General features: G+C 33.9%; 3 protein-coding genes across 4 annotated transcripts; 1 reads left to right on the top strand and 2 right to left on the bottom strand.

Moving 5' to 3' along the window:
* Nucleotides 1-2128: 2128 nt before the first annotated feature.
* Nucleotides 2129-10656, bottom strand: LOC142974023 (uncharacterized). 2 transcript variants are annotated; one of them, XM_076116114.1, is made up of 7 exons: nucleotides 10361-10656; nucleotides 9954-10079; nucleotides 7051-7565; nucleotides 6497-6807; nucleotides 6032-6159; nucleotides 5814-5918; nucleotides 2129-5627 (listed from the first exon to the last, which is right to left on the bottom strand). In XM_076116114.1, the coding sequence occupies exons 2-7, from the start codon at nucleotides 10026-10028 to the stop codon at nucleotides 5388-5390; spliced, it is 1374 nt and encodes a 457-aa protein (XP_075972229.1). In that variant the 5' UTR covers nucleotides 10029-10079; nucleotides 10361-10656; the 3' UTR covers nucleotides 2129-5387. The 2 variants fall into 2 exon arrangements, with proteins under 2 accessions (XP_075972229.1, XP_075972228.1); XM_076116113.1 differs by having other exon boundaries at nucleotides 5736-5918; nucleotides 10361-10654.
* A 963-nt stretch (nucleotides 10657-11619) lies between these two features.
* On the top strand, nucleotides 11620-18024 carry LOC142974022 (transmembrane protein 184C). Its single transcript, XM_076116112.1, has 6 exons — nucleotides 11620-12148; nucleotides 13226-13465; nucleotides 15205-15486; nucleotides 15885-15990; nucleotides 16345-16519; nucleotides 17189-18024. The coding sequence occupies exons 1-6, from the start codon at nucleotides 11886-11888 to the stop codon at nucleotides 17449-17451; spliced, it is 1329 nt and encodes a 442-aa protein (XP_075972227.1). The 5' UTR covers nucleotides 11620-11885; the 3' UTR covers nucleotides 17452-18024.
* Nucleotides 18025-18330: 306 nt separating this feature from the next.
* Nucleotides 18331-26919, bottom strand: nSMase (neutral sphingomyelinase). Its single transcript, XM_076116110.1, has 6 exons — nucleotides 26674-26919; nucleotides 26367-26540; nucleotides 25149-25332; nucleotides 22524-22678; nucleotides 20916-21111; nucleotides 18331-20650 (listed from the first exon to the last, which is right to left on the bottom strand). Exons 1-6 carry the CDS (start codon nucleotides 26709-26711, stop codon nucleotides 20189-20191), a joined length of 1209 nt encoding a protein of 402 aa, XP_075972225.1. The 5' UTR covers nucleotides 26712-26919; the 3' UTR covers nucleotides 18331-20188.
* Nucleotides 26920-26984: the final 65 nt, after the last annotated feature.

Here is a 26984-nt window from a genome sequence, read left to right as displayed (position 1 = left end):
GCTATGGAATAGAGATTATAGAGAACGATGAAATTTTAAAAGAACTACAAAATATTAATTTGCGTGCTAAATATATTCCGTGCTTTTAAGGTGGTTAGCAATAAAATTATATAAAGTTGTACAGAAAGTTTATGGGCATGATGGCAATAGAAAGTTTTGTAACTTGTTTATGAGTAGTTGCTTACACTTTTCACACTTTCAATTTGGTCGACAATAAGTTTAGTATGGTATAGTATATAGTTTAATGTAATTCTACTAATGTTAGTAACAAATTAAGAAGTTATAGACCCCAATACCCAGTGAACCATGAAATGATTAGTGAATGTATGTAACCTATATTACAGTGAACTTTTATTCATATATAAAGGTTTGTATAATATTACCCATTAAACTCACCGGCTATAATGCCATCCATCTGCTGCAAAGCAGCTTCCAATAATTTTGTAGGATCAGATTCTGGCAAAGTCGGGTTATTGTCGCCATCAACTTCTGTCGTTTTTCCCATTACACCTTCGAAGTTTACGTCGTTATAAAGTAATTATATAATAAAGTTACTTGACAACTTTTAAAATAGAATTAAAGGTACTTTTAAGAATTAATGGAAAAACTTGGAAAAAGTTAACTTTTTGTCAACAAAACTTTGACACTTATTGACACGGTTGACACTTCATTCAATTTAATTTAATTTTGACAATGGCGTCCGGATATACAGCCAATGTGACATTGATTTTGCAGTAAATCTTAATTTAATTAATTTCAAATTTTAATCTACATGGAATTTCTTGAATTATTTATGTATATCATTATTAGTAGCCTGATTTCGAATTAACGTCATATAACGTTTGCAAGTATCCGATCCGAAAGCGGGAAGGCAAGGTTTAAGATAAGAAAAAAAACATCCGAGTCCGCTATTCACATTTGTATTTAGGTTGACGATTACTTAATGGATAAGAAAACATGGGATTAGTTAGTTACGCGTTCTACAGAAATCGAGATTAAATATCTATATATTTATATACATCTTTGCATTGTATAAACATTAATCAGTCATTTCAACTCTGTAACAGAGAGGTATTGCACGAGTCTCAGTGGTATTCATTTTTCTTTTTTTTCATTGAAATGGTGGGCTCCCATGCCAAGATTCGTCATGCTCGCTAAAATGTCATTGCTTGCGGCGGCGTCGTGTACCGGGTCACCCCCTTCCCTCTAATATGTGCGAAGGGGGTGATGGCTGGTCCACGCGTCATACTCGTGAACGGGTGCTGCTTGGGGTGACTGGTCGTCCTGGGTGTGGTGACTGCCATAATTTTTTTTTAAGCAACTACGTTTCACTAACTGTACTTCCTTTACCACAGTATGCTCTTGAAATGCCTCTTATGATTTCATTTATATTATTATGTGGGTAGATGCTCCCATCATGCTTCCAATACTATTTATATCTTGTTTATTAGCACCTTAATATATTGATTTAATTTATGTTATGACCAAAGTGTGTTCGGTAGTGTTGGTAGGTAGCAGCTACTTACATCATCAATGTTTTATACCAGCATAAATATTGTTAAAATCATTTGGCGATTAAAAAGAGTGGCCAGGAGTTTCTTGCCAGCTCTTCTCATTGGCCCTACCTTCCGAACTGGCGGTAAATTCACTCTCTGTATCATTGACTATCATAAGCGTCAGCACTTGACCTAAATGAATAAATGATTTGATTTTGATATTGTATTGTTGTAATGTGCGCCAATATTAAAAATCACTTCATTGAATCAGATCAAAACCTGCAGACTGACTTTTGATGTTGATTATTTATAGGCGTTGTACCTTACCGAGCCATACCTAAGGCCTATACAGGAGTTGGTTTAGTGTCTAAGCCTGTGCCCAATACACAGATCACCCGACGAGAGTGCAGCCACATGACCGGAAGCTTTACGAAGTACGGACTTCGTCTTTCTAATCAGGAAAATCAATAATAGTTTCTTGACGGAAAACTCCATGTTAACTTTTCTTGGCCGACCCGGAATTCGAATCCGAGACTTCAGTGCGGCAGTCGCATAATCAACCAGCACCCCCAGTTGGTTCGAACTCATATTTTTCTTAGTTAAGGGTTTGCTATGTAAAGATAAATAAATACTCAAAGTGTATGTCATAGTTTATTAATATTTCATTAGACCCTTTACCAAATTATTATAAAGTAAATAAATAGAACTACATACTCGGTAATAAGTACCATTTGTTTATAATCCTAAACCGTCACAACAAGACGATAAGAACAAATTTATATCAACTGCAAATAAACTTTTTTTTATAAAAACAAGCAAAACAGCCACATTGTAAATATGTAAGTATTCTTCTATACATAAATATATAACATTCGATTTATTTTCCCAGATTCTAATATGTAATATATAATTAATTTATGTGTCAATATTAGAAATGCACACATTTAGATTTAAAAACATTTTAAACATGTATTGTAGTCAATATTAAACTATTGATCTAAGGCACAATCTGCTACATTTTGATATAGTAACTATCACTCATGATTCCAACTGGTTCCTCGTAAGTAGTAACTCTATATAATAATATTAGTACAGTTTGATATTATTCTTAATATTGATACGATAAAGTAACAGAAAAATATCAACGACAAATTTCAATCTGCTTACAGTTACTAATTGCTTTCAACCTTGTTAATTTTTCTATCTTACATTACATACATAACAACTTAAAATAAAATTATAATGTTGGTAAGCTGTGTTTTGGTATTAAGGTGAGGATCGCTACGCTAAATATTCTGTTTTATTATAACAAGTATGGTGTATATATTATAGTGATCATTCAAGATACAACCAAATATAGTTAGTAGTTACTTTAAGTCACGCTGCTCATGTTTCAATTAGGAATAAATTAAGTTCCAATAAATGACAAGTTAACTTCGATTCGGGAAATAATCCCTAAATTGTTATTTTAAAAATACTGTTTGTGTCTACACAAATGATGATATACTTTTTAAGTCAATATAATTTTAAGTCAACAATCCTAAAACAATGTCGAATACTTTAATGTTTACATTTTATTACTACCACACAAAAAATAAAATATTTACTTCAAACCGCAACAATCAACAATGTTATTACTGCATTGCAAATAAATCAACGCAACAATCTCGCAGTGCGCAGCGCACTTAGTTAATCTGCTTCGTGTTGATTCTGTTTGCAATGCAGACATCCGTATAATAGAAGTTAAATAAATACAACTACATCTTTAAACCTCTGCATTCTGAAAACATTTTATACTTACGATCTGTTCTTAATTATGCCTAAAATCTATAAAATATATTACTCTATTAAATATTAAAGGCAATATCTATCATTAGATATGGACGGATTAAGTAAAGGCGCCCAACGGGGGTTACCGATTAATAATATTAATAGCTCTTACAATAACCTACACTTAATATATTAACATTAACTGCGGCGCGACGGGTCCAAAATATATAATAAAACACTCATGTTCTACATAACCAACAATTGAAACAGCGTAATATAAGAATCTCTATAAATAAATATGTGTTGCTCATTTCAGGTAACTCACTATGTCCATGCAACTCACGGACGGACTACCGCGTGTGCCGCGTATACCGCGTGCGCCGACTGCTAACCTACTACCAATGCAATAACAAAACAAAATAAACTTCGTTGGTAAACATAATTTCAGTTCCATCTAAGTCAATTTAGTAAACTTATCAGGCAAGACCACAACCGATATTAAGTACTTAAGAGCTAAAGGAATGTAAGTCTCAGGTTAAAACAAGGAATGGAACGGATACACCAATATAAACTGCGAACTTAAGGAATGTACCTACTCAATGGTAGGAATTAATAACTACTACACCAAACAAATACGAAATCTTGACTAAGCTTTTACTCTTAACAGCTTAGTTTTTAACAGTCAATCGTATTTGTTTGATCGTAGAAAAATAATAGAAGTAACATTTTAGTATTTGCTATGTAAAATGATGATAAAATCGTTCACCACAAAGTTGAGCATTTTTCTTAAAATAAACTAATTAACTATTTTGATTAACGCATTAAAACCGAGGAGCTTTTAATGCAATTATTTTAAACCAATCAGCCCGCTTGGTATTACTTTGTTAAGTAATAAATAACGAATAATGTTTACAGGCACCAATAAAAGCACATGCTACTTTCTGTGGAGTATTTCGATATGTGAAATATTTATGTGGAAATACTTTATTATGCTTTTGTGCGAGTACAAGACCCAACGTGCTCCGTGATTGAGCCTGATTGAGCAAGTGTGCCGTGAGTAACCACTCGAAATATTTACAACCTGTCTCAAATTAGTTACAATAACCACAAACGGAACTCGAAACAGAAAGTGCTCATTGACTATCAATATTATAATAGTTAGACTTTTTAAGTACATAGAAATTTTATAATTCTAAGAATGTATATGTATTTTAGAAAAAAATAAATAATAACAACAAAATAATTTAACTTGTACATTAAGTATTAGTCGTGGACTTGCATCACATGCATTTTATAAAGGAAATATAAATAAAAACGGAATGTAGAATTCATAATTCCTGTCTGTACACAATCACAATAATTAAATAATCACGGATTATTATAGGCTTTGCCTTTCTATAACTTCTCAACAGCGAAATGTAAAAATATATATTAATTTGTACACTCTTCACCATAAGTTTTAATAAACATTTGTAAAATTCACTATCGCACCAAAATACTCTAAGTAGATTTTTTAATCACCGTAAAGTACAGTTAAGTACCGCAAGACAAACAATAAATAAAAAAATATTTTCAAGTTAATTTGAGTAGGTAGTTAATTATTCCCCACCAAAGACTCGTCAATCTCACGTTATGGAATGTATACGTCGTAATTTGGAATGTAATAACGATTACTGCCGAACTTTAGCTTACTTTGTAAGTCTTATTATAACTCAAATTACTAAACACGACCTCGCGTTTAATTTTTAAAATACCATCTCATATCCCTTTTCATTTAAGTACTAAAATATCCATATAAATATCTTCGCACATTTAACTATTATAATTACTAAATATACCTTGACATAATTTGCACTTTTAAAATAAAAAATAGCTTCGGGGGGACGTTCAGCATATAGCATATTCGAAGCACTTCAACATACAGTGCCTGATATAAATTAGGACCATAGTTATATGAAGAAAAAATATAGACATTGAAACAACAATGTAAACCAAATGGTTGATAAAAATATAAGATAAGGTTAAGTATCTTCGAAGTGCTTACGGACTATGCACACATTGCATACGAGAAGTGCATCATCAAACCAAAAGTCAGTGATCGAACGGCCCCCCTGCAAACAGTCATTGATGGCTCTTGCTCAGCAGGTGGGAGTTGAACTCGTACACGTTGCAGCACTGCTCGCCGCAGATGTTGCATTTCCACGGGTTGGAGTCACAGTGACAACCCTTGTGGAGGAAGTACAGCGTGGAGTCCGGGAACGTTATAGAGCAGAACGTACATACTAGCGATGACGGCAACATGGCGGCGTCGCCGTGGGTCGACGTGATCACGCCGCCTTCGGACGGAGAAGCGCGGGACGCCTGCAACATCAAAGTGCACGTTACAGGTACAGGTAAATGAGAGACACGCTAGAAACGACAGAGAGAATTAAGATGAGATGTTATTGATTCGACATAACAACAACATACACTAGAGCCTCGGGCGCGACCACGAGCAGAGATGCGCCGGCGCAGGTCTTCTCTGAGTAAACTCTTCAGTGGTGATACCTTGATCAGAGACGGCAGGCTCGACGACACGCCGCGCTTATCGCCACCGTTAGTTTCACCTTCCCGCATTTCATTGTTGCCGGACTCGTCTTGAGCATTCGGTTCCTAAAAAGGTAATAAAAAACATTTTATACAACATAACGTCTGAGTAAACGATGACATAAAAAGACAATAATAATATACAGAAACCATTATATTTTGTAAAAAACAAATGTTACCTGTTTAATTGGTATGAGAGTAATGGACGGAGTTATATTGGTGGGCATTCCGGCTGATAAGGAGCTGCTAGCGATTGCACTGTCACCAGACTGAGGTGAACTGGGGCCTTCGCCATTCATACGCGAATCTTAAATGAAACAAAAGATGTTTATTTTTATTACGCAACGTTAGACGTATTTTTACCTTTCAATAAAGTGGTGCAATGTTCATTAGTCCAAATCTTGATGTGTTAAAATCTTTGCACTAATTCTCATAATAAATACCTACTTGACTTATCGCCTACATTATCGTAAACAACGCGCTCTTCCGAGAACAATAATTCGTTACCTATTTGCCATTAATTTATTTTTTAGCGACTACAAATATATGATTCAACTTTAAAAAACTAAAAAACACTTGAAAGAAATCACGATAGACATACAGAAATTTGAATAATACTGTTAAATAAAAAAAAACTAATTTACCTGAGTTGCCTAAGTGGTTTTGGCCGGGAGAATATGTTTCGTTATTGTCGGCCATAGAGATCTCAACATGAGGTGTCAAATAGTGCATGGGTGGTGTAGCGTTGTCCACAGAGCGCGCCCCGTTGCTTTCACCACTGTCCGAATACGTGGCGGCGACGGACACCGATAGACTGGAGCCCAGGGCGCCAAGGGCATTGATAGCAATGGGGTCCATCGTACCATCGGCGTACGCAGCGTTGGCAATACCAGCGGCCAGCAGAGATACTGAAGAGTTGCTACCTGGGCCAGGGTTGTCCAAATCTATTCCATGTCTGTAAGAATATACAGAATACTTATAGTTATAATCCACTACCAACAATTTGATACAGTTACAACACATTGGCGACTCTTAAATTGGTGAATATCTTTGTTTATTTGCACGAATTGCATTAAAAATAAATCACAGTAAAGTTGTTGTTAGCTGAAGCAATCAGTCATGTCCTAGAACGATTCGCGACACAAACGCGTCACGCCTGTTTAAACGGAATATTAGTTGAGCAAAGAAATAAAATTACCTGTTAAAGAAGTGAACCCTGAGACTTTTCATAGTGGGGGCACGATAACTACACAAGGGGCAAGTTTTAACGAGGTCATGCTGTCCAACGTGTTCGTTTTGGAAGTGAGCGCGCATGGCAATTTGGCGCTGGAATCCTCGGTTACATATTGGGCAATGATACGGCAAGCTCTTGGTGTGCGTTGTGAAATGTTCTGCCAAGTGATCTTTCCTGAAGAATCTTTTTTGGCAAACGCGACACTCGTAGGGTTTGACCCCCGTGTGTCGCATTTTATGCCGACGCATATTAGCGCCATTTGAAAATTTCATATTGCACACATCGCATTCGAACAATTTCCTGTGAGGCCGCGGGTCGGCATTCTGCGCCGCCGCCACATTGTTGTTGTCCGGTGAACACTGAGCCATGTGAGTGGTTAAGGCGCGACTACTTAATGTACTAAAGCTATTGCAAGTGGTACATTTTAATAATGTACCGCCCCTTTTTGGAGTTTCTTTGCTGTTGCTGTTTGTGGCCACCTGTAAAATAATACCTAAATGTAATGAGCAACTCAAGGAATAGTCAACACTCAACAAGAATGATGTAAAGATCATTACTATATATAAATAATGACTAACAGTTTTCCTTATATAACTGAGACAACTTGTACAAGATGAAAATCTACTGATAACATACTTCCTGCTATAATTTAATATGTATGGAAAACCTATTGTTTCACTGCACTAACTAAATAGATAATCACAAACTTGAAATTGGTAGTATCTAGTTTTCCACCATATATTATCTACAATTATGAAGGATGCAATTTGACATAGTAACAAATTAGGAACAGATTTAAAAACAACCTAGGTTAATAGAAACACAATTAAATGTACTCACATAAAAGTATATAAAGCAAACAACTTAAAGGACTGGGAAGAACCCTATTTACTTGAAATGAATCATGAGAAATTTCACATAAAAGAATAATGTAAATAATTACAATCAAAGTAGTAATACAAGTATTGTTAACTAAGTGGACAATCTTTCACTTGTTCTCACTTGAAACTGGAAAGTATGTTTCAATAGTAGTTGTAACAGTTGTACAGGAATGTCCATGTTTGTTTTGACAATGGCACACATCCTCCATATGACATACACAACTTCAGATAACATTTAGGTCAGAATTAGATAGTAGTGAAAGAATTAGGTCACCACTTCAAACCTATCATTCATATAAGTATGTGGAAAAACACTAACTCATAATATTGTTAATAAACTATATTTATGGGATTCACATGTGAATCATTGTAGCTTGGGAAAATGATCTTAGGGCAAAGGTTTTATACAAAGCTATTAGTGTAACCTCTCATTATGCTATAATATAGTTGCTCTTTACTCATTATAAATAGTCATACTATATTTTTCTCTAATGTTCATTGCTGTTATGTTTTACTATATAATGTTATCAATCAATCAAATTTTAATCAATAATATATGACATTACTGTATAAAGATAGGGAAGTGATGGTGATAAGTATGGCTTACCGAAATAAGCTAATTATCACTTCCTGCCTTCCTACCTCCCAGAAAATGACACATATTTCTGCTTCAACTATTTTTTTAAAAGCCACATATGAACAAAAAAAAATTAAAGAATACAATGCATTTAAAAATACAACTGGCCTGGTTTATCCAATGATATGTAAATGTATATCCCTTCCCACTCCCCTTAAGCACAAAAAGTATTATTTTTGTGTATTCAAAAACTCATCAAAAAGTCCCACATGACTAATAAACAGAATATAAAACAATCAAACTTATATTACTGAACAGATGACTGTGTTATCAATGTGAGTAACACTGAAAACTATCAGCTGATGTGAACAAACAATGTTAATACTAATTTTAGATAACATTGAACTTTAAACCTCATTTCACACTGATGATATAGAAAAAGTGGTGTAGTCCCAATATCAGGAACTATTAAACTTTTATTTGTAAATACTTTACACACAATCTTTCGATAGGGACCGATAGACCATAGAACACCACTATTATGGATTTATGTCCCAATAATAGCAAATTGTTATATTAGCCTGGTTTCAAGAAGTTATGAATCTTTGCCATGCAAGCATCTTACATTATAGAACATTTGCATGCCAGTCACATATTTGCAAAGAACTTCCTTATGTATCCTTTCTTAAAAGTATTTAACCTATTTAGATAAAACTTTATTGGATAACTGTCAAACATTTTATTGGGGGAAAACACTAAGAATGTATGATAGAAAGTAACTGTTAATATATGCAGAGAAATGAACACCTACACATTTGATTATTGCATAAAATTGTTCAAAGTTTACAATTGCTGAGACAGCACTTAAACAAAACCTCAATACATGTGTAAAACTGGCTTGCAGTACTAAAAATGTGGGTGACACTGGGATAACTTTGCTAATTAAGTTTAATGGAACAGGTTCTACCTATTCTTCCCTAATGATAATTATATTATTAGAAAATCACAATGATTCATATGTTACTTTGCAAAACACTTATACATGAAATATTCAAATAAAGCTCAAATAAATACTTCATGTATTATTCAGATTTTATATAAATTCAATAGAAATTTCCAGGCCAATGATTCAGGTTTTTGTTTATGAGATAATCAATTTGTAGGATCCTGGGCAATTTACTGTAATCTCCAACCAAAGACATTCCAAAGTCTATCAATAAAAGTTTTTATTCAGTTTTCCAATAATAAGAAGCACTTTAAAAACCAGTACAGTTAACTGCAACTTAGCCAGCCAGTCAACATGGTTTAAATGTTGCATATAGCCTGGATGCAGTCTAGAGACACACATTTAGATGAACTAGTTACAATAAATAGTTGAATCTCAACATTTTATAAAAGAGCTTACTAACCGGTTCATTTTTGACTGCAGGTAAATTCGGCGACACCGTGCCGGAGTCGGCCTCTGTTTCCCCTTTTGATGACATCACATTACCAGGTCGTGGACTTTCTGATCATCACTCTCCCGCCTTCCAAAACTACGAAAACATAAACACATCAAAACAAATCTGGTCAACTGTAAATACACGTCAACTAACACAATAAACACTTTACAACGCTCCTAAAACCTTAAAAACGCAAAACAACTTGTTTCTCATAAGAATGGCGAGGTGACCCATTTACGAAAACATACGAATTAACTACTCGCGATATATTACTTTTTAAACGCTGTCTATCGTTTACGTATCTAATTCTTTATTCTATCTATTATATGTGACGTTAAGTAATTATTAAACACTGTAATAAATCACAAACTCACGTTAGCTTGATACGTCGACAACCAGAACAGCGGTATTTTAGGGAGAGATCGCTATGTGGCCTAATTCAATGCTTGAGTTCGATGCACAAAATACGTGTTACGCGTATAACTGTAAATGCATAAATAAGTGAAATCTTGATTTACATGTGTGTTATCGGATTCTATATACAATACTACTATTTATTAAGCTTAAATGAATGTCTTAGGTGAAATTATAAATTTTTAACCAAATCCATTTTGATAAAAAACCGAACACCTGTAAAGTGTTTTTTTTTTCTTCGTGACTGTGATTATTGAATATGGCAACTTAATGACATGACGTCAGTAAATTACTGCATCTCTTTCTCTCTTACCACGGGCATTATTACTGTTCGCCAATACGTCACATCTAGTTTTATGGCCAAAAGTAAATGGTGAAATTGCAAACATTATAATATTAAATACAAAATTATAATTAAAGCTTTAAAGATGTAGGAGAACCAATTGATGCATTGCCTTACTTGCTTTTCTTAGATTTCCCATCAGTAAATTGGCTCTCATTTCAACGATACCTGACATCGGTAGGTACTACAATGTTTTATGTTTTTTTTTTATTTGATTGAAATTAAAGGCTTTGATAAATAAAATATGCTTTCTTGTTATGGTTGATTCTCTTTTTTTTTGACATGGTAAGTCAATATCTTTGACATTGAATATGTCAATGTCACATTGATATTTTAGGCGCGAAATCTTTGAAAGTGTGGCAGTGACGTCACATTCGCGCCAAACCATATTAATCAATATTACTGCATTTTGTTTTCTTGATTTTTTTATTTCTGTGAGCTAATAAAATAGGTACCTACTCCAAATTATTTTGTAGTTTTTACCTTTTCGATGTATTGTTCGATCGAAATATAAGTAGTCAGGAACTACTTAAAAAATATTTTACATCAGTACTCATGTCTACTTATATAAAAACAAAAATGAATTATACCTACCTACTTAAACTTTTTTAGTTTATTTTTGGACTCAGTTCATAATTTTAATATTTTTATGAGCCAGTATTAGTAATGAGGGAAGGGTTAGGCCGTGGTGGACTCAAGGCCTAACCCTTCCCCTTATTACGGGAGGAGATCTTTGCCCAGCAGTGGGACAGTAATGAGTTAAATTTATTTAATTTATTTATTAGTAACTTACTCTCTGTGAAGATTATTTATTAAATAGTGTTATCGATTATCGACTATTGGTCAAACAGAAACACTACTTGTCATATTTATCTGTCATTGTCAAAGTTGTCTAAAAAAAGTTGCCAATCCGCAATTGGATTCCTTTCATTATTTTTATAATTTTTCCAACTTTGTGCGGTGATTTCCAGTCGTTTTAACCTTGTAAACATCAAAAAAACATATACAAAGAGATTTTACCCTGACTCAGAAATATTCGTTTGGAACTATCGTGTTTGAGTGGTACTTAGAAGTGTTTTGCTCGATTTCGATTGAAGAAATGTGTGTCATAGTAAGGGATTAACAACAGTTGTGTTTATATAATGTGTTCTTCGACAATAATATCTTTTCTAAAACAATGGAGACTTTGGATTCGGCCAGTGTTGGTGGCTCTATATGTTATTTTGATCATAGTATTAGTGCCAATACTGATAGCTCACTCAATAAATAATGGATTTAGTAAGTCAGACCAAGGTTCTCTGGTGGGCGGTGGATTCGTTCTTCTCGCTCTGCCTATATCCATATGGCAGATAACACAACATGTTGTTCACTATACTAAGCCCATCTTACAGAAGCATATAATAAGGTATGTTTATAAACTTTGTTATGGTTAACTTAATTCTCATAAAAAGTAGTAACTTGGGTAAGTAACTTTATTTTATAATTTCTTCCATTCTAAATCATAAGACAATAAGTTTGATTGAAGATGATTTAGATCTTGAAGACAATGGTTTTCATCACAATAACTATAATTATGTCATTCTGATAAGAAACAATGTATCTTATTGAAAACATGCACTCAACACAATATGCAGTATTTTCCTTAATATAATATTTAATGTACATTATGGGGCACCTTAAAGAGGAATTTGTTACCCAATCTACCTAATTATTAAAATTTATTTCCTATTAGAATTCCCACAAGGTCATATTTTAATGTTGGCCATCTTAATATCTATGATCTGATTTAATTATACAGCAATATCACATTTATATTATAATAAGGCAATAATGATTATCTACTTAAGCCAACTTTTAAAACCAGCCAAGAATAACTACTGAAATAAAAATATAAAATTGTAATAACACTTATCATAAAGAGGTCAATCACCTCAATGTTTGTCTTAAGTTATAAAAAGGGCTCAACTAAGACCAGTTGAGTTATATTTATTTATTCAATGCGTAATAATAATGCTTATTAGTAGAAGGAAAATGCCTCAATGTACTTATTTTTTTATATCCTGTGCCCAAGTAAAACAATAATTAAATAATGTTTCATAAATTCATTTAGAAGGTCAAAGTTTTTTTTTTTTCTTTTTTTTCTTTTTCTCAAAGTAAAGTACTTAATTATTGATTTGACTTAGGTTTGAATTTAACTTTAATGAACAAACAAGCATAAAGCATCTTTATTTATTCAGTTAGTAAATATTTTACAGGTTTTATTTTACTTTGTACTTATCTTTTTTTGAGGCCTAAATTCACATTTCTAGCAAACTTAAAGAACTCTTTAGGCACAAATGATTCTTCACTATGTTAAATATTATTCTTAATTTTTTTTGTTTAACAACTTTCCTGCCTTCCATGAGCAGAGATCCTCCCCAAACTGCCCACCTGTCCTTACAATAAATGAATTAATTACTAATATAATCTATTTTCTTTTCAGAATACTATGGATGGTACCAATATATGCTCTGAATGCCTGGATAGGCTTAGAGTTTCCTGAACAATCAATCTACGTAGATTCCCTGCGAGAATGTTACGAAGCTTATGTCATCTACAACTTTATGAAATATCTTTTGAATTATCTAAACGAGGATCATGATTTAGAAGCACTGTTGGAGACTAAGCCTCAAGTGTATCATATATTTCCATTGTGCTGTTTGACACCATGGGAAATGGGGAGGTGAGTGTCAGACATGCTTTTATCTGCATCTAGCAGAATCTGCTCACTTTCTTTTTCGCCGTAAAATACCTTTATTGTGTCTAAAAGACAGTTTTACAAAAGCAATAAGTTGAATTGGATCAGCAGTTCTAAAGTATTACTCTTACACAAGAGTTTGCTTTGAATACTATAGGAATTGTTTTCATTATATATTTACAGACTGTTAGTATCCCATTAGAGACCCATGCTTTTATTCCAAGAAAATATCGCCCATAACGATATATGATAATGATCACGATTGTGTGATGTAACCTACCTCATACAAAATAACTGTGATGAGCTTAAAACCAATTGAAATAATTTTGGTTACTACCTTCTATGATTCATACCATATATAGCACAACATAATGTCTGTAAAATATATTATTATGCATCCGAGTGACTACTGATAAGAGTGTAGCCAAGTCACCTTACATTAATAAAATAAATATACACTTGACCTTTTCGCTCTTGACATTGTCAAATCATTTAAATGAGTATTTTAATAACCATATTGAGTATATACAATCTTGCCTTGTTCCCATAGGAACAGGCAAGGACTTTAAAATGCTACTTAAGGTTAAATACCATACCTCTGTTTCGGATTGAATGTCATAACTGACGTGAAAAACGCCATTTCTGATTATTATTTTATATTATTACGTTCGTCTCTTTCATATCTCGGGACTACAGAGTCCCGGACATTTGGAAGGCGTGCGTGGGGCCGAAGCCAACACGTAGAGGCCCTTTTTAGACGGTTTTAATATTTCAATAATGTATGGTGTCACAATCCGGTGATTATCCCTGTTTACACTATAAAAATGCACCCAAGGACAATCACCGGACTGTGTGGAACTATGGCAAAACTAACGGGAAAAACTACTTGGGCTATTGGGATGGGGTGCTTATGGACTGGAAACCAGGGGATCTGTGGGGACTATGGCGCCTGCCGAAAACAATGTTGAAAACATGTAAAAATGGCAGGCGGAGACTTGCCAACTCACAAACTGGGCCACCCTAAACAAGTCGCATAAATAGCAACAAGGGGGCACCAGGGACGTGAGCGGCTGAAGGACGGAGAGGCCTCGCTGGACGTTAAACTCAGATCACTTGCTCCCTGAGGGTCCGGCATCACTGGCCCACTAGCCACTTACGCTCAGCATTCGTCCTCCGAACAGAGTGGGAGCTCTGCTCTTGCGACTCCACTCTGGACGGCCAATGAAGGCAAGCCAGAGGCGGGGGACCGCTTCCTCGTCAGTTTTCACTCCGACCAGCCAACTAAGGCAAGCCGGAGATGAGGAAGGGTGACTTCCCCCTGGAGCACTCAGGTACCGCGGGGTCGCTACTCTCCGTCACCTCGCCTCAAGGTGCCCTGCGGGCTTATTACTACTATTAGGAGCCTCTAGCTAAGTAATAAAAGCTGCGCGGACCGATTTCTCAGCTTTAGCTAAGCTTGCGGAGGTTGATCAGTGGATGGGTCACCAAATTAATCGTCAGAATTCTCTGCGTTTCTGAAAGCACATTAGGTATATTATGGGTCCCTGGTGTCGAGACAGTAGTCGCGCAAAGCTTTGACACCAATCTTAACGAGGGGTATCGCGTCGTGCATCCGGTGAGGCTGGAAGCCGAGTCCATCATAGTTGGATAAAAGGATAGGGCGATGAATTCTCACATCCTCATTCTACATGCATATTCACTCATTGAATCATCTTTTTTTCCAGTGAATTTGTACATAACTGCAAACATGGAATTCTACAATACACAGTAGTGAGGCCGATCACAACAGTAATATCGATGATTTGCGAACTATCCGGAGTTTACGGAGAGAGTGACTTCAGTCCAAAAGTAGCTTTTCCATACATTATAGCTATAAATAATTTGTCACAGTTTGTCGCCATGTATTGCCTTGTGCTCTTTTATAGAGCTAACAAAAATGAATTGAAACCAATGAAGCCTATTGGTAAATTCTTATGTATTAAAGCTGTGGTATTCTTCTCGTTCTTGTAAGTATATATTTAATTTTATCAATATTTATACTTTTAACCTCATGGTTGAAATATGAAACGACTATTAATATGGTGGATCAATTCATGTCCTTGGTTTAAATTGAGAGGGCAGTTGTATTATACGACTTAGTATTGTTATGGAAGTCCTACTTCCAATGCAATACGAAACACTGAACAGTATAGGATTTAGGGCTAGTTTCACAGTTTTTGAATAAGTGCCAGATAATTTATCTGCTAAATGAAATTACAGCAAATGTATGAAAACAATTACTGTCAAAATACCATCTGATAAACTGGCTGATACTTATCCAGGACTGGCGAAATGCGGCCTTACTATAATTGTTATTTTTTTTACTGTTGGTACTATATTTATGAGAAATTTTCTCTGTTTACAGCCAAGGAGTAATAATTAATATACTAGTATATTGTGGAGTGATATCGACTATATTTGATATACCATCTGACAGTGACAAGATTAAAGTTATATCGTCTAAGTTGCAGGTGAGTGCACTATCTTCCGATCTTCCTACCTCTTATCTACAAAGTTATAACTGAACACTTCCTTTGTTTAAATGTGAAGAATACCTTATATGAGCCAGATAAATATTATTATTGTCACTATAGTAGTACTTCATATCATGCATGAATCAAACAAAAAATCGACTAGCATAAAAAATTACATAGAGTTACTTAGTTTTATGTTTTTTAGGTAAAGATTATTGATAACGTTTTGCATCGGGTCTCCACTATCCATACATTTTCGGAAAATGAGTCAAAATGATTTCTTAAATAAAGTTACCAGAGAAAAATTGGCTATTTGATTAATAACTGCTAACAACTTTTTTTATGTTTCAGGACTTTTTGATATGCATAGAAATGTTCTTGGCAGCGATAGCCCACCACTACAGTTTCTCGTACAAGCCGTACGTGTCGCCGCACGACCCGTCTCCGTCTTGTCTCGGCTCCTTCCTCGCTATGTGGGACGTGTCTGATGTCAAACGGGACATATCTGAGCACCTCGGTGTTGTTGGTAAGTTGGAGTCTATCTATCTATTCACCTCACTTCTACCCTCTATCCACGGTTGAGATTAAATCTCCTCCTCAATAAGGTGCTTTTTGCTAGATTACACTATTACTAGATTTTATTGAAGAATTAAGAATATTAATGAAAATAGGTTCGCCCTTGGTACTCATGTTCTCAAAAGTGAATCGTCGGTCGTTATAAAGTATCTGTGATGTTTAAATCCAGTGTTTTTCTGTGATTACGTTTCATAACATTCAATAATTGACTAAACGTGTTGTAATGAAGGGAATGTTCATGGTGTGATAACCTTGACCTTTCACGCTACTTACGCCTAGAAGCCTTAAAATGCTTGTTAAAAATAATTCTTATTAGTAAATAATCCACCTCCGTAAGTCATGGCTATTAACGCTCTCACGATGCATGGCGTTAATTTTATCTTTATAGAATGTAGCGTTACACTAGACTTGATTTAATTATTTTTATTAAGTCTTGAGTCAGATATAAAACACGTGCACAAATTATACCCAGACACTTAATAATATTCAGCATCTACTTATCTATTTATGCAAGTACTGCGAAAGATCTAAGTGATCTTTCGCAGTACTTGCATAAATACAAAGACAGCATAGCCACAGTAACTAGACTATTGATTAATATACTTATTTCTCCTTACAGGAAGCTCATTTAGTCGAAGACTCAGAGGTAAATCAATGTACCACATGGCTCGAGGATATGATGAAAGCTCAAGACTGATGAGTGAGCAGCCAATACCTTCCAGTTCCGCTCCAAACCTTACCGTGGACATCGAACCTCCACCGGTAGAAATACGACCTTCTGTCTACGGCTCCTTCGACAGCACAGCCGCAGCCGCAATATCAACTAACTCTGAAACTCAACCGCTAATCGAAGAAAATGGTAACGATGATCCGAAAGCATAACAAAAATATTGTGATACAAAAGTGATAGTCATTTCGCAATTAAGTCTGTAATAGCGTTTTACATTGGCCGCATTTTGGACGAAACGCTTGTATTTTTACCCTTGTTTAATTACGTACACTTGCGTATACGTACACGTGCGAATACGTGCACGTGTTCGTTAAACAATGCTTAGAACGTACAAATACAAGCTAATACGCCCGTTCTGATAACGCTACGAGTGGCTCGGTGCTACTTATAATCACCAGTCATCCTCTATGAAATGCATTATGCATCACATAAATTCAAGTGATAATAGGATATTTTAGTCTGTATGAATTAACTATATACCGGAATGTCGTAGAAATAAGTTGTATCATAAGTTCTATCTACATTCCCAGTATGAACAATTTACTTTTCAAACCAAAGTACGAGTGTCCAAATTATAATTTGTTCATGATCTGCAATACTATCTTACTATACATAATAATATATTGTACTTATTGTTAATGAAACTATATTAATAATAAATTGTGATATTTATTTATATTAATCTGACTAACGTACAGTGTAATTAAATGTTAAGTTTTAGAAATAAAATATTTGTTTAGTAATATGCATTATTATTTGAAACTTTACCTTTTATAAAGTAAAATGCGTAGAACTCGTAACCGGCAGTCCTGTATGACAAAAGTTATAAATGTCTATGAGGCAAAGGAAGTTTGTAAGGATAATATCAAGTGTCGTTCTTTGATCTCTGCATATTCCTATGTGAAAAAGGCGTGATATTATGAATATATGATTAGTTACCTTTAATTGGTTATCAAAAAACCTATAAGAGCTAAAAACAGTTCTAGTACAGTAGGAAATATAAAAAGAAAATAAGAGATTGATAGTAGCTTGTAACAATTTATTATTGTGAATACAATACTTATAATTAATTACATAGTTAGCAACAAGCTGACCGTAAACGGATCTATTTGGTAAATTGGAGTTCAGCAGTTGATATTTGAGCAAAAATTGAGGAATATTTTTTTTTAAGTGGTGAATATATCAAATTATGCAAATGCAAGCTTTAAGTCAGACAAGTGCCTATAGTCATAATATTTTTGCTTATAAGAATTAAAATATTTGGGATTTATTTAAAATTGCACTTCATTTTGCTTTTATTGTACAATAAGATAAAATAAGAGATTAATAATTAAGTATAATACTTTTAAATGCATTTTCAACTTATAGTAAAAGCTTTTTCTTACATCAAATAATAGTACTAACAGTTTCATAAGAAAGAAGAAATATATGGTTAAACACAACATAAATTATTATGATAGAAGCACATTTTTATGTCTATTAGAAAGACAAGAATGAAAATAACTAATTGAATATATCATAAGCTTGGCGTTTACTAATTGAATGGCCAGTTTCACAGTTTATAGATAAGTGTCAAATAGTTTATCTGCCAAATAGAGTGAGGCTTGTGCTACACACATATTTGGGTCGGTTAACCGACTCGAAACGATTACTACACTTGTTCTACTTGTGCCCACCAGGTAGTTCCTTTGAATCCGATCGCCACAATCCGGCGCGGCGATGCGGCTTGCAAACGTTAAAGTTTAATATTACACGTCAGGTTACACGATACGATGGATTACATTATACGTTACACTCGTCTGGACCCGGCTTTACACAAGTTCGGTTTAACCGGATATGTGTATAGCAAGCTTGACAGAAAATGTAAGAAAATCAAGTGCCAAAATTCCTTCTGATAAACTATTTGATAGACGTTTAGAGGTGGTTAAACCAAGCTCAGTAATTATAGCGATACTTTAGCGTCATATTGTACTTTTAAATAGATTTAAAATCTAGCATCACAATTTTGATATCAAACTACTCTGGTCCGAATTCGTCCGGGTATAGTATTTTATCCCGTTGATTCCATTCCCAAGGGAATTTTGATCCCGTCGATCCCATATAAACTTAGTCCCGGCAGTTACAAATGTAAAAAAATATTTATCCAATTGGTTTAGTTGTTTAAAAGTTATCCGCGTACATACATGTCGGAGATACATTTTCATTTATATAGTAAATAGTAAACTGCGGAATAAATTTTCTGTAGGATTACTGCACAATATTAACTTATAATCTCCATAGCTACAGTATAACCATATATAAAAATATTGATATAAGCCTTATCTTATCATTCGACAGCACATAAGCTTGTGTACTTAGAAAACTTGAATATGTTGGAATGGAAAAAGCTTTACAAATTATTTAAAGAAGATATGTAATTATTGTAGTCTTTCGTAATCGTTTTTTTTTCAGTTGCCCTTTCTAAGGATGAACTTTCCTATAAATTGTCTGACTACTTAGTAGAGGGCACTGGCATGCACAATATTTCTAGAATAAATTTAGGATTCATTGTATTTTCGCAATAAAGTAGCTGTATCAAACAGGCCAGTGGCCACCATCAGCTATATCACATAAATCTACGTGTCAATGATGTTCTCACTTCTGAATTTTGTGTACCTCCGCTGGCAACCTTGCACCCAAGGCTTTCTACTAAGTTGTTGCACTATAGTTTCACTACAGAGATTAGGTTTTATTAAACTTTCTATTTACACTTTTCCTTCTTTTGTGAGCAGGGAGTTATACGGGAATAATTCACTTTTCAATAAATAAAAAATGGTAAGAGAATTCCAGTTACGAAAATAAATCTTAGAAAGGACAACTCTCATAGTTAAGTAGGTACAGTTCAATTAGTTATTTTAATTCATCTTTATTCTTAGTCTCCACTCTTGTTCTAGAGAAATTTTGTAAAGCACTCAGTCCAGCTTTCAAACTATTCATTTCAATTTTATTCCAGAGTGTTCCCATGATGATATAATAAAAGCAAAGACCACTAACAAATAATTTCACAATATCATGAATGATACTGTTTGGCCAGAAACCTACTGTTCCGAGTAAAAACATGAATATCAGTCCGCCAACTAAAAGGAATAACTTCTTAGATTTAGTTAAGTTCGACATAGCGTCTTCACAGACCTTCATCGCTTGTTGAACTGTCTCATCCAATGCATTGTCTTTGCTATACTGTTTGCGGAAAGAGTCCGGTGCCAAAGGTTTTATATTCATTTCAAGTGTGACTGCGTTGTGATCGGAGAATGAAAACTCTTGGTTGGGTACTTTGTCGGGTAATGGGTTGCCGAAACTTGTTACTTCCGCCTGTAAAATGAAACAATTTTCATTATATTATATTAATGTACATAAAAGTAGATATTTTTGCAGCAATTTTTGTAATCGTTTTTAAAAATACCAACTCGCATTTCCCTAAAATATTTTTGTTATTTCTGATTAAAACTTAAACAAATAATGTAGGTACTACCTTCTTATCAATTAACAGGAAAGTAGGAGAAAAAACACATTTATATTTCGATCCTACCAAAGTTGTTTTGTAGAATACAAAAAAAAAATGTACAAAAATACATACCTCCAATGAAGGACTAAGTTTGTATAAGATATGATCAATTCTCTTTCCATCGGGACAGATCTTGACTTGCTTGGGATCTGAGTAGCTATTGTTGGCGTTGTCGCAAGTTCCCGTCGGTTTAGTCACTGTGCTTGGGTTCTTCGGCTCATCGAAATTATCGTAAGGGTCTTCTAATGGCGGCAGCTGGGTTATTATCCTGTAATATATGAGTTTTGTATCAACAGACTTTTATTTACTTCGAAGAACTGTTGTTGACAATCGATTGATTGGTCAATTGAGTTCAATCAAAGTCCAGCAACTGCTCCAAATACTTATGTCTGATGAGTTAAAATATTGAGGCCCTATTCATCAGCTTGTGTTTTTAACAGTTGTTTTTAAACAATTGCTGTCTCTTTACCTAACACATGGTCATTGGACAGTCATTTCTAAAACGTGTAATTGGTCCCGAATATAGTTCTACATAGAAACCTGTTATTGTCATTGTCCTTATTATTATTATTTGTCATAAAATAAGCCAGAATATCTCTTATCACTTGTTAATCGATCGTTGATTAGACAATCGATTGTCAATTAAATGATGATCGGTAGATTGTATAATCAATCGATTGAACCTCAGTGACATGAACCGATCAATGATATTATTATACACCAATCGATATGGTGTAATACCTTCCACGTTTTTGTTGGAAAATCAACTATTTCTTACGACATAAAGCATGTCTCTAAGTTCAGGTTTAGTATAGAACTAGTTTCTATGAAAGCAAAGCAGGTGCAGCCTTGAAACCACGTTGAACGTTTCCAATACATTATCGCACGCAATTATGTCATGTGAACTGGTTTAAATCCTTACTTGTGTTTGCAGCAAGTTCGTTACCTATTTAGTATTTTCCTTTGTGAGTTCGAAGTCATTTTATCGCATTAGGTATAAGTTATATGAGAACAACATGAACGAAACAATTACAAAGACGATTAAAGAAAGATTGGTCAAATGCAGTTTAGTGCTAAACAGAGAAAAATCGCGTTGCATGACTAAATTAAATAACTCATTTTAACTAAGTGATATAAGAATTACCGTATTTTACATTAGCTTGCTTGTACAAATTCAAAATATTTTTAACTAACTGTTCAAAAGTTATGCATGTACAATTCGTAGTTGCGTACATACATTTCAATTATTCATTACGTTAATCCCTAAACAATGCTAGGTGCAATTAGGTGAAGAATAGCAGGGTGATTACGTACATATTGCAAGTCAGACACACTATTTATGGCTCTGGGAAGGAAATTCACTCGGTGAAACTGATAACGATTATTACAGGTGTTGCAAATATCCTTATAAAGTTACATTAAAACTTTGTCAGGTAAATTATCAAACTAGCTAGCAAGTATACATGGGGATCACCCGATCTTGCCTCAGCTAAGAATCATACCCTTAACGGCGAGATAATAATATTCCTTATTTTAGAGACTCAAAATTCTTAATAATCAAGTTCAACGTGATCAAAAAATATCGATGGCAATTACTCACTACCTTTCATTACTACCTCAGATTTGTTTTTAAAAAGTTTTCGTTTAGTTGTTGACGCAAAATATTTTTATAACGCTTACTTGAAAGACAAATCGCCTGGAGCCGCATTGAGATCACCAGCCAATATCGAGAGATCTGCTGGACATGCAGTCAGATTAACGAATTCAGCCGTAGAATACGCTTGTAGCACCCTATGTGCTAGGTAAATGTCATCCACGTGGTACTCTGCATGGAGCTGAAAAACGAACATAATATTATTACACTACAGACTGCCTCTGTGGCGCGGTCGGTAGGATATCTGATTAGTGATTACTGATCATTAGGTTTCAGGTTCGATTCTCGGATGAGGTAAAATACTACTGGTCTTTTCTAAGTTATATTTTAATATTTTCTTATAGCATCCTAAGTTTGGTAACGTGCCCGCTAAATGGCAATAGACTCGTCCCCTATTACATGAAAATAACATTGTTAATGCCGAGAAGAAGGTATTTCGTACACCTCTGCCTCCACCTTCATGTATAACAGGCGTGATGTTATGCATTTATATAGGTAGGTATATGATTATAGGGTCATTTCGCCTGTTCGCGTCCATTTAGTGCAGTTAGCAAGTTTGAGGGAGAAAACAAAAATGTTGCAGCACTAGTTTCAATTAAAAAAATTATGTAATGTGGTGACTATATAGTCTAGTTTAATATTAACTTTCAATTTCGTTTGTAACATCATGAGTTTTTTTAAGAAAAGGCAAACCACAGAATTAGGCTTTTCACCTACTTTGCGTCCACAAAATCCAAATTGCGTCCACCCTGGGACTATTTCGCGTCCACCAGCTTAGAAAAGGTATGAGGGGGTGATATTATTAAAGAAATGTAAAGAAACACTAGATCTTATTAATTTATTTATTTAAGAATATACCTAATTATTAAAAAAATCTCTTGGACCTAAAACTTTTCCTGTTTTTGGACAGAAAGCAAAACCGCTTTCGTCTCCATTAAAAATTCATTTTGGATCACTTAAAATATCTTTCTGATTCATACTTTCCAAATATTATTCAAGTTCTCTAAACCACAATCTGATTGATTCTTCTGTTACTAGGGCTCTAGCTTTATTAATGCCCTCCGCATTCTTAAGCGATTATTCTTTATTTCTGGCCAAAAAAATTTCAATCCACTTTGACCTGGACGGTCATCTTTGAATTTATTTTTAATCTCCCCGTCTCGAATGATTTTCTGAACAGTATCCAATAATTCCTGTTTTTTCACTGGGAATCCACATTTGGATGTGTTGAGAAGCCATTCAACTACCTTTTTTTCACCATCTACACTTAGCGTTGGTTCTGGTCCCGGTTTCTTTACTCCATCTGGTCAGCGCACACTGATTTTATCCAATATTGTGGTCTTGGGAATTCCATAATCTTTACATACTTGACTTACAGATTTCCTTTTCTCTCGAATGTCGCTTAGAGCTTTCTTCAAATCTTCTTCTGTATAAGTTTCCTTTTCCTTCTTCTTGTTTGACTCTAAAGAACTCATCTTAAACAGAAAAAAGAATTATAGAAAACATTTAATGGACCTACTAGATTTAAAATACTGAATAAAATAAAATATTAATATTCATCCTATTATCAGTATTTTACAAAAAATAAAGCGATTATTTAATAAAGACGGACGCGATTTGTTACAAGATTATAGCCTATAGGAATAGTGTGCGTCCACGTTTCGATCTATTGTTACTTTTTCTACAATCGTAATAATGTGGACGCAAATTGGGTATTACAATTGTGTAACTTTAATGACAAAATGAACGAAAACCCAATTTGTTTTAATATTTTAATCACTTAAAAATAAACAACTAACTAAAACGTAAATGGATGAGTTCGCGTCCATCGTGGACGCAAAGTGGTAGTTTAATAAATTCAGTGTAGCACTTCGCGTCCACCCTGTTTTAACTATTTAATAGATAAAAAAAAGCAAATTAGTAATTAATATAATTAGTTTATGTTATGATTTATGTCTCGAAACATCTATGTGTCCTCAAGTTCACATAAAACATAAAGAGACTTACCGCCAAACGCACCGTTGCACACTATTTTTTTTACTAAAATCCCACACGTCCGCACTCCGTTGTTGAACAACCAAAATTAACTTTTTTTTTTACAGAGATTAATTAGGCACTCGGAGCTTTTGTCTATATGTGCGTGCTTCGTACAAATTGAGCTATTGACAGTTATAACATTCACGTTCTTCAGTGTGATATTACATTTATTTGCAAGTATTTTTATAGGCAGGTTCGAAAAATGGACGCGATTTGGGTGATGGACGCGATAGGGCGAACTTACCCTAATTCAAATAACACGATACGATCATTTATCTCTGACTAATCCAGAATTTTGGTTAGGGGGAACTTGTTAATTGGTGTACGGGCCGAAAGTGAGGGGAAAGGGTTCCTGACCCTAGAATGACGCCGTCTCATCGAATGTTGTCATCCGACGAACTCAGAATCAATAATCTGAATATATATTATTATATTATATGTAAAGTTTTTTATGTGACAATAAACACATTTATTTCAGTTTATAATATCATTTAGTAACTCGACAACAAACAGTAGTACTTAGCTATTATTTTAATAGAAATTCAAAGTCAATAATATATCTAATTATTGTGCTGCTATATACATATAAAATATTATAATTTAAAACTACTTACATGCGTGCAATATACATTAATAAGTCTGTTACCATATTTGATACGGCACAGACCCACTCCTTTACCTCCAAACCAGTCTCCGTGGTGAATCTTGTGAATGTAGCCGTTTAGTGGCCATTGATGAAAGAAAACATCCTGTATTAGCCATTTAGAGAATACACACAGACCAGAGCCTAGCACACCACTGAAATAAATTACAAACACAGTCAGTTTCAGAATGAGAAATTATTTATTTGTAATTTAGAAATTAAATTATAGTTGTTACTACTTTAACAGAACTAAAATGTAGTTAAAATACATTACAAATAAGAAATTATTTTATAAAAAGAAAAAAATATAGGTACTTATATTCATTTTGAAAATGTATCTAAGCTTAAGTTTTATTTTCATTTGATACCTCATTTCATTATTGAATAAAGACTTAAAGTTGCAAACAAATTAAAATATCTATGTTAAGTTAAAATAAAAGTTCCTTTGTTCAACCTATTTTCATTTCACACTCATTGTGTAATAAGGATGTTAATTAATCTAAAATCAGTGTAAAATATTTAGTCAATTTGAACAGTAAATAAGGCCATAACTAACTAGAAATTTGTGGTATACATTATCTCTTCTATTAATTTAAATGTAAAGAAACTCAATATCTTTTATACCCCAAATCATACCTATGATGAAACCACAAATTGCAGTTCTTTCTGTTTTATGACTATAGTAGGTATAGAGATAATCTTATCATGTATCTTTTAATCTATCTAGTTATTGTTATCTATTGATCCAGTCAGGGAGCTTAGAACATTACTGGCTAACTTTATGGCTGCATATTGTGAGGTCATTCTATGTAACAAAGGAAACCACAAAGAATTCTATTGGTATGCAAGAGTCTTGATAGTACCAGAATGACCTACATGAAATGTACAATGATATTTGCATTTAATTACATTATTAATAAGTAGGTACTCAATACTTATATTATAAATGTAAAAGTACTTGGTCTATATTTTTGTAACACTATCAGTATTAGGATTATATTGCTAAACCGATTTAGATTAAATTTAAATGTTATAAATAATGCATGAACAAAATTAAAAAGCAAACTTACAAGACAATAAGTTTGTCAATAGATTAATATCATTTATTTTTTTTTAATCCTAGTGCTCATTAAAAGAATATATGATGACTTAAGTGTGAGTAATATAATGAATTTATAACAATAAATACCTGTAAAAAAAGTGCGAAAATGGCAGATTCGTTTTTAAATTTTCTTTCAAGTATAAGTAATCTTTTTCACTCCAAACTTCTTGCAAACAGACAATATTATGTGGACTGCTTTGTAGATATTTTGCTATCGCTTCAAATCTCTCTTTGCGGTTTTTAGACACCATCGGAATACCCCTGAGAATTTGTAAAAAAAATAACAACAGATGCAGTTTTTAAAAGTAATGGTAAAGCGTGTAGCATCTTAAATGAAGTTACGAAATTTTGAGAGCTGCTATGTTTATAGATAATAGATAAGTAATACGCTTACCAACAGTTCAAAGTGAAGACGTTCACAGTAAATTCCATATTGGAAGTTTATCAGATACAGTAAATTAACACTTATTATTGAATTGCACGGACTGTTGTGACTATAAGTAATTTCCCTATTTATTATACTTTTAAAGATATCGTTATATCTTGCAAAATTTAGTATTTTATCACAGCTAGAAGCTCCTATTAAAGTTATGCTCGCCGATATACTGCATCACACACGCACTACGGCATCGGAATAACAAATCGTGACATTTTTCTGTCAGAGTGACAGTTGTTATCATATGATTGTCAAAAATGGTAGCTCCA

This window comes from Anticarsia gemmatalis, chromosome 7 (assembly GCF_050436995.1).
Source record: "Anticarsia gemmatalis isolate Benzon Research Colony breed Stoneville strain chromosome 7, ilAntGemm2 primary, whole genome shotgun sequence".
Taxonomy (NCBI): Eukaryota; Metazoa; Arthropoda; class Insecta; order Lepidoptera; family Erebidae; genus Anticarsia; species Anticarsia gemmatalis.
The sequence above is the reverse complement of the archived record's forward strand: the minus strand, read 5'-3'. Positions and strand labels throughout refer to the sequence as shown.

Coding starts and splice junctions, on each gene's coding strand:
- LOC142974023 (XM_076116113.1), bottom strand. CDS start 10,028: ATGTCATCAAAAGGGGAAACAGAGGCCGACTCCGGCACGGTGTCGCCG. Junction 7,566..9,953: donor CTGCAGTCAAAAATGAACCG/GTTAGTAAGCTC, acceptor ATTATTTTACAG/GTGGCCACAAACAGCAACAG. Junction 5,919..6,031: donor CTCTCATACCAATTAAACAG/GTAACATTTGTT, acceptor TTACCTTTTTAG/GAACCGAATGCTCAAGACGA.
- LOC142974022 (XM_076116112.1), top strand. CDS start 11,886: ATGTGTTCTTCGACAATAATATCTTTTCTAAAACAATGGAGACTTTGG. Junction 15,487..15,884: donor GTGGTATTCTTCTCGTTCTT/GTAAGTATATAT, acceptor CTCTGTTTACAG/CCAAGGAGTAATAATTAATA. Junction 16,520..17,188: donor TGAGCACCTCGGTGTTGTTG/GTAAGTTGGAGT, acceptor TTCTCCTTACAG/GAAGCTCATTTAGTCGAAGA.
- nSMase (XM_076116110.1), bottom strand. CDS start 26,711: ATGGAATTTACTGTGAACGTCTTCACTTTGAACTGTTG. Junction 25,333..26,366: donor TTTTCGCACTTTTTTTACAG/GTATTTATTGTT, acceptor AATTTATTTCAG/TGGTGTGCTAGGCTCTGGTC. Junction 21,112..22,523: donor CCAGGCGATTTGTCTTTCAA/GTAAGCGTTATA, acceptor CATATATTACAG/GATAATAACCCAGCTGCCGC.